Source organism: Macrobrachium rosenbergii, chromosome 37, assembly GCF_040412425.1.
Source record: "Macrobrachium rosenbergii isolate ZJJX-2024 chromosome 37, ASM4041242v1, whole genome shotgun sequence".
In the NCBI taxonomy this organism is placed as follows: domain Eukaryota; kingdom Metazoa; phylum Arthropoda; class Malacostraca; order Decapoda; family Palaemonidae; genus Macrobrachium; species Macrobrachium rosenbergii.
Genome location: NC_089777.1, coordinates 25826467 through 25834320, shown reverse-complemented (window position 1 = coordinate 25834320; position 7854 = coordinate 25826467). Strand labels below are relative to the sequence as shown.

General features: G+C 40.2%; 1 protein-coding gene across 1 annotated transcript; it reads left to right on the top strand.

The window, feature by feature from the left end:
• Positions 1-650: 650 nt before the first annotated feature.
• Positions 651-5803, top strand: LOC136825187 (uncharacterized). Its single transcript, XM_067081212.1, has 2 exons — positions 651-663; positions 5220-5803. Exons 1-2 carry the CDS (start codon positions 651-653, stop codon positions 5801-5803), a joined length of 597 nt encoding a protein of 198 aa, XP_066937313.1.
• The last annotated feature ends 2051 nt before the right edge of the window (positions 5804-7854 follow it).

The window sequence follows — 7854 nt, the reverse complement described above, 5'->3', positions numbered from 1 at the left end:
TAGGGGCCGAAGGGACGCTGCAAAGAACCTTAAGTAATGCCTACAGTGCTCCACGTGAAGTTCGGTTCTCTCAATACATCACTTAATTGTTATCTAATAGTGTAATCCTTGAAGCGGTTACATTGCACCTTGTGATCTACGATAGATAAGCTTCCCATTCACGGATGTCCTGGTTAATCAGAAAATGGTACCATACATAATGATGAAGTGATAAATTGACAATCAACAATCTAGCACTATAACTGGCAGCCCCAGAGCCCCCTTCAGTATTTTTGACCAAATTTCTGAGATAAAATCACCCTACGCATATCCAGTACTTCAGAAATAGGTAATGAATTCTGATAAAATAACATTTTATGCTAGTGATGTAGCCTTCATCAATAGGAATCGAAAATCAAATTATGACTGAATGATTGAATGAATGAAAACACTGAGTAATGCAATTTCTGATCCCAAGTAAACCCCTGTAAGTAGAATCAAGTTCCACTGCATTTCTACTGCACGCGCGACTGTGTGCGGATTATTATTATTATTATTATTATTATTATTATTATTATTATTATTATTATTATTATTATTATTATTATTATTATTATTATTAGTCAAAAATAAAATTTCACCCTGATTTGCAAATGCTCTCCTCTCCGGAAATGACAAGCATCGGTGAGTAACTGGCAGAATGCAGTAACCCTGAAAAATCAATCGTTAGAAAAGTAGAGAAAGCTCTATATAAACTGAATGTAGCTGATGCGGCAATAACATTCAACGCAGCTATTATTATTATTATTATTATTATTATTATTATTATTATTATTATTATTATTATTATTATTATTATTATTATTATTATAAACACAGCTCGTCTCTTACTGCTGCTTTGTGGCGGCAAAAATCTAAGACGATGAACGAGAAACTGGTTTTAACATTCCCTTCTGGAAAAGCCATTCCATTGTCTCCCATTGCTGCTATTCTTGTCTTCCATCTTTTTGCTTCCCACCGAAGACAGAGAGAGAGAGAGAGAGAGAGAGAGAGAGAGAGAGAGAGAGAGAGAGAGAGAGAGAGAAGTTGCGATTACCAGACGAAAAGCCATAAGCAAAGGATGTTATGGAAGCATGAGAGAGAGAGAGAGAGAGAGAGAGAGAGAGAGAGAGAGACGCACATGAAGTCTATATCTCCCTTGTAGAAAACATCTAGTAGAACAAGAGAAGATGTGTGCGTGTGTGTGTGTGTGTGTGTGTAGAGAGAGAGAGAGAGAGAGAGAGAGAGAGAGAGAGAGAGAGAGAGAGAGAGAGAGCTCTTTTTAATTCATACTTGCATTCGCTTAATGGACGAGAGTTATTAAGTCGGGAGTGAGGTAAGAAATGATCTCAGCTTAATTAATACCCGCGATATGAGATATTCTTCTTGCTTTTCTTGCCCGGCTCTCTCTCTCTCTCTCTCTCTCTCTCTCTCTCTCTCTCTCTCTCTCTCTCTCTCTCTCTCTCTCTTTTGTACCTCATGCTTCCATAACATCCTATGCTTATGGTCTTTGGTCTGGAAATCACAAATTCTCTCTCTCTCTCTCTCTCTCTCTCTCTCTCTCTCTCTCTCTCTCTCTCTCTCTCTCTCTCTCTCTCTCTCTCTCAAGTGTTCCTGATGATACTTGTTGTTCATTTGCAAATGAGATTATGATAGTGCGTGCACGCGTGAGCGACTGTATACAGGAGTGAGAAAGCGTTAATTCAAGACAGCTTTAGTTCTTAATGGCAACTTGTGTATCTGTGTGTATGCCTGTGTATGAAGGTTTGTGGTGTTAATATTAGCTTCTATGCATGTGTATGTGACTGTGTATGATTTGTGCTGTTTGGGTCAGCTTGTTTTTTTTGTATATACGTTTGTGTATGAATGTTGGCAGCCTAATATTATCTTCTATACGTGTATGTGATTGTGTATGCTTTGTGATGCTTGTGTCAGTATGTACTTTTGTGTATACGCCTGTGTAAGAACGCTGGCGTTGTTAATATTAACTCGTATGTATGTGTATGTGATAGTGTATGCTTGTAATTTTTGTGTATAAGCCTATATGCGAAAGTTGGCCGTGATAATATTAGCTTATGTGTATGTGTATAACTGTATAATTATGCATTGCTTGTGCTTTTTGTGTATGAATCTGTGTTGAAAAGTCTGCGTTGTATGTTCGTGAAGTACGTACATGTGTATATGCTTGAATGTGACTTTGCAAGCACGTGTATACTTCTTGTGTGCCACTGTGTACTATGTGAAAATGTAGGCTACTGAATGACTATTTCTGTTGAATGTGTAATGTCATGTGAATGTTGGTCGTATCCGAGTCCATTCATTCAGTCTGTCTGTCTGTCTCTCTGTCATTTTGTTGACTGCCGACCTTTTTACCTGTGACATATGCTAATGAGAATCTATATTGATGTCATTTAGGTCCCTTCCAACATTAGTCGAAAATATATTTAATGAATCCCTTTGAAGATATTTTTTCCCCCCATTTTTGTTTCATGGGTGAGCTCTGATGAATATTTGTAATTATATCTTGATATCATTACATGCTCATGCATATTCATGTATTCAAATCCGAATGAATTTGATGATTGGAGATAATATGGCTCCCGGGCCAAAATTAGGATCTGGGACAAATGCATGTCGAGTCATATCGTTCATTCATTTTTTATTTTTTTTTTTTTTTTTTTTTTTTTACCTCGGTTATCTCCCCTTTCCTTCCTTATCTCCGCTTCCCCTTGTTCTTTATCTCCCCTTAATTCTTTCTTGTCTCATTTTCCCTTGCAGTTGTCTGTTCACTTCTTTTATTTCAGGGTTCTCTCTCTTTCTGTACTCTCTCTCTCTCTCTCTCTCTCTCTCTCTCTCTCTCTCTCTCTCTCGTCTGTCGCGTCTCGTTTATTCGTACGTCCTCTCTCTCTCTTCTCTCTCTCTCTCTCTCTCTCTCTCTCTCTCTCTCTCTGTCTCGTTTATTCCATCTTTTGTCTTCTCTCTTCAATCTCTCCTCTCTCTCTATCTCTCTCTGTTCTCTCTCTCTCTCTCTCTCTCTCTCTCTTGTCACGTCTCTTTTATTAGTACGTTTCCTCTCTCTCTCTCTTGTACGCTTCTCTCTCTCTGTCTCAGCTCTCAATCTCTCCTCGTTTATTTGCATGTTCCCTCTCTCTCTCTCTCTCTCTCTCTCTCTCTCTCTCTCTCTGTCTCTCTTCCTCTCTTGTCTTCTCTCTCAATCACCCTCGTTTATCATTTGCATGTTCCTTCTGTTCTCTCTCTCTCTCTCTCTCTCTCTCTCTCTCTCTCTCTCTCTCTCTCTCTCTCTCTCTCTCTCTCTCTCGTCATCGTCTATCTTGTCTCGTTCATTTGTACGGTTCCTTCTTTTACCTTTAACTCTCTCTCTCTCTCTCTCTCTCTCTCTCTCTCTCTCTCTCTCTCTCTCTCTCTCTCTCTCTCTCTCTCTCAGATACACCCGTGAGCTAATCTAATGAAGCCAAAACATGCTTCAATCCACCGCTGCTTCTTATGAAGTTGTAGCGAATCCGAAGACTGGTCGAACCCCCAAGTTGTGAAGTTGTAAGGTGCAAGGAAGATTGGTTTAAAGTTGCATGCTGAAGTTGAATAACACTTGAGTATAATGATGACGTGTTATGGCTTTATTATGTTATTTTAATTACTTCTAGACTGAGCAAATGTCTTTGTTACTGTGTTATTGCATTTTTTATGGGAAATTACATGTAAAGTCGACGAAAAATTAAATATAAAGAAATGTTTCATAATGGTAAGTATAAGTGTTTTATTGTTTGATTACGTTATTAAGATAGAATTACCATTTTCCCCTTTTTATTAGCAATTTATAGTATCAATCTGTCAGGAGAGAAACTATTTAAAGCTGAAAGTAGATAGTTAGAATAAAAAATTCATTTACTTTCCTCAGAAACTAAAGAGGAAATATTCTCGATTTATTTCACTGACAAGACTTTTTTTTTTATTTGTAGTTCTCTGAATCAGTATTATAATGGTGTCAGTATTCAGTCACTTTTTCTCATTACAACTAAATTTTTCACTCCCTTTACCTAGAACGGGTATTTAAAAGCCGTTATATAACCAAGACCTACTGTGAGAGAGAGAGAGAGAGAGAGAGAGAGAGAGAGAGAGAGAGAGAGAGAGAGAGAGAGAGAGAGAGAGAGAGATAGTTGTTATTCATTAGAATTAACAGTTTAGTCTGTTAAAAGCAGAAGGCTACAAGAACTGTCTTTACAAACTTTCACAACTTAATCAGCATAGTTAGTAAAATATTCACCTGTTACGTTTTTAGTCACAAACAGTAGGAGGCTGTCGTTTTCTTTCAATTCAAGTCAGTGGCAACAAATATAAACTGAGCAATAAAATCTGGACTCACATCCACGCACAAATAGTCAAGTGCTCTCATGGATAAATTGAATAAAAAAAATAATAAAAGTAAGTTATTAATAGCTTGCAATCATGTTAAAAACAGACAAACACAAACATACACTCCTGGGCGAAGGCAACAACGTAAAAAAATAAGCAGAAATAGAATTCTTCACTAAGTTGCAAAGCGAATGCCAACGCTCATGCGCAGAACGATCCAGCAAGTCGGGATTTGCCGATCGTTATGTGGCCGCCAAATTCATTTAAAAAGGACCAGGAAAGACCTACAGTTGAAACGAAACAATTTATACAATTTACAAAAGGCCGTTAGTGGAATTGACTCTAAAGGTATAACGGCATTCTGGCCGGGGGTTAAATTCACTTGACTGAGATTTTCACGAAGGAAGATTTTATGGCAAATTGTTGTGCGTGTGTTTTTCTTTACTGTTTTCATACGACTGTTTCTGCCATGGAATTCACTTCTTAATTTCAGAATTGTTTAACAAAACAATTTGAAATATATATCTGTTAATTAGCTTATGTTCTCAAGCGGATTATATTAAATAATTATTTGCATATGTTTATTACACTGTGATTTGCGGGTCACGTTTCCTATCCTCCAGTAGATCTAATTGGCTACCCCCCCCCTCTCCCCTCTCTTCACCAGCTCCCTCCCATCACCATCCGTCCCCCCTTCCCTCCCCTCACGATTACCACCATTCCTTCTCCTTCCATCACCGCCCCCTAACCTTACCATTCTCCTTTCCCTCCTCTCACGATCCTCCTTCCCCTCCCCTCACGATCTCCACTCCCCTTCCCTCTCATCACAGTTTCCCCTTCCCTTCCCTCCCCTACCATCACCACCCCTTCCCCCTCTCCACTCCCATCACCACCCCTTCCCCCTCTCCATCTCCCTCTCACTCCCCCTCCATCCCCTCTCCTCACGCTCTCCCATCCCTCTCCCTCTCATCACAATTTCCCCTTCCCTTCCCTCCCCTCCCACCACCACCCCTTCCCCTCCTCTTCCCTCCCATCACCACCCCTTCCCCTCCTCTTCCCTCCCTTCCCCTCCCCATACCCTCCAGTTCCCTTCTCTCCCCTCCTCCCACCACCACCACCCCTTCCCCTCCTCTTCACTCCCATCACCATCCCTTCCCCTCTCCATCTCCCTCTCACTCCCCCTCCATCCCCTTCCCTTCCGCCTCCTCCCTTCTCCCCTTCCCCCACCCCTATCACACACCCATGGAAGCTCTACGTGCCAGAGAACTCTGGGAATACTCCCTTTCAGGCTGAATCTTCAACGCTGGCGAATTTCTGCGTCCACTTACATGTTTTTTCTTCATATAATCCCTATCATCACGGTTGCTTGAAAAACTTCAGCAACTTCGAAGATACAGCTATAGCCGTTGAGTGAAAGGTTCCAAAATTCCAGTTGTATACATGTTATTTCAGCCCAGTAGTTCTTCTTTGGAGGGGTGGCTAGGGCTCTCGGTTAGCACGCTGTTGGACCAGCGTTCGAGTCTCCGTCCGGCCAGTGAAGAATTAGAGGAATTTATTTCTGGTGATAGAAATTCATTTCTCGTCATAATGTGGTTCGGATTCCACAATGAGCTGTAGGTCCCGTCCCGTTGCTAGGTAACCAATTGGTTCTTCGCCACGTAAAATAAGTCTAATCCTTCAGGCCAGCCCCAGGAGAGCTGTTAATCAGCTCAGTGGTCTGGTTAAACTATGATATACTTAACTTTTGTATATATGTTATTTCAGCCCAGCTGTACTGTATATATGTTATTTCAGCACAGTTGTATATATGTTATTTCAGCCCAGTTGTATTTACGTTATTTCAGCACAGTTGTATATACGTTATTTCAGCCCAGCTGTATATACGTTAGTTCAGCCCAGTTGTATATACGTTAGTTCAGCCCAGCTGTACGTATATATGTTATTTCAGCCCAGCGGTATATATGTTATTTCAACTGTATATGTTATTTCAGCCCAGCTGTATGCTCGTATATGATATTCCTGTTGTATATGTTTTTCTGATAATCTATCTAAAATTAATTTGTTTCACTTATTTCTGCGAAATCGTTTGATATTCGCTTGTTTTATGATGTAAAATGGTGAAGTAATAATGAAGTAATAACTGCAAAAAGTCAAATTTTAGTGAGCTCCTTTTAATACTTTAAGTGTTTAGGGCATTATTCTTTAATTGACCGTTGATGGATTTTAGTGGGTCTTTGACATCACATCACCAAATGTCAGCGACGAAAAAGGAATCCTTTCAAGATTAATATAGAAACAAAAATCGAACATCAAGGTTAACCTTCAAGAGAGACACGAATAATTAACTATATAATACGACCCACTTCTCTCCACCGTTGTAGTAAACTTAGAAGAGAGAGAGAGAGAGAGAGAGAGAGAGAGAGAGAGAGAGAGAGAGAGAGAGAGAGAGAGAGAGAGATACGAATAATTAACTATATAATACGACCCACTTCTCTCCACCTTTGTAGTAAACTTAGAAGGGAGAGAGAGAGAGAGAGAGAGAGAGAGAGAGAGAGAAGAGAGAGAGAGAGAGAGAGAGAGAGAGGTACGAATAATTAACTACATAATACGACTCACTTCTCTCCACCTTTGTAGTAAACTTAGAAGGGGGAGAGAGAGAGAGAGAGAGAGAGAGAGACGCCAAGCATTCTCGCCCGGAGTATCGTGGAATCCGGGGCAGGGAATACACACTCCATTAATCCGAATGGTTTAAGGGGATCTATTTCACGACCCTGCCAAGCAAGGAAGGAAGGAGGGAGGATCATTCCGCGCACGCGCAAGGCACAATAACACGCCGAACATTCTCCCTCATAAAGAAGATAATGTTCCCTAAAGCTACGGAACGTTACTCCATCGGCCCCGGGCGAGATCAGTCTAAAACGACTCTGATTGTAAGACTCGGATACTGTCAGTCTTTAACTGTAAAGTCGGTATACGAGCCTTTACAATTGTAAAGCACGGATATGATTGTTACAGGGGCAGGCTGCTTCGGATAGCGGATGGTTATTTAAACAAAGGCTTTATTTCTCTCTCCTTTTAATCGTTATTAAACGGTTTTGGGTCATCTGAAGGCGTTGCAAATTCGGTTAAAGCAACATCTGTTAGTTCATGGCACGGTCGCTTATATCCTAGATTGCCTAGACAATTATTGTCTAGGCAATCAATTATATCCAATTAACCTCTGTACAGAGAGGCTATAACGCTTGCCCAAACGGAAAAGATAGTCTATGAGAACTAATGGTTATTATCCTTATAAAATTGGTGAAGTGCAACGCCCTCTACAAAATGAAATTATAAGATACAAGAATAAGTTTTAAGCGCAGGCAAACGGTATACCTGTACCGGCAAGTGGATAAGGCAAGGTTATCATAAAAAGAAAACAAAAAATGAGGGAAAATTCCGGAGCCTTGCGAGTCCATAAAATGA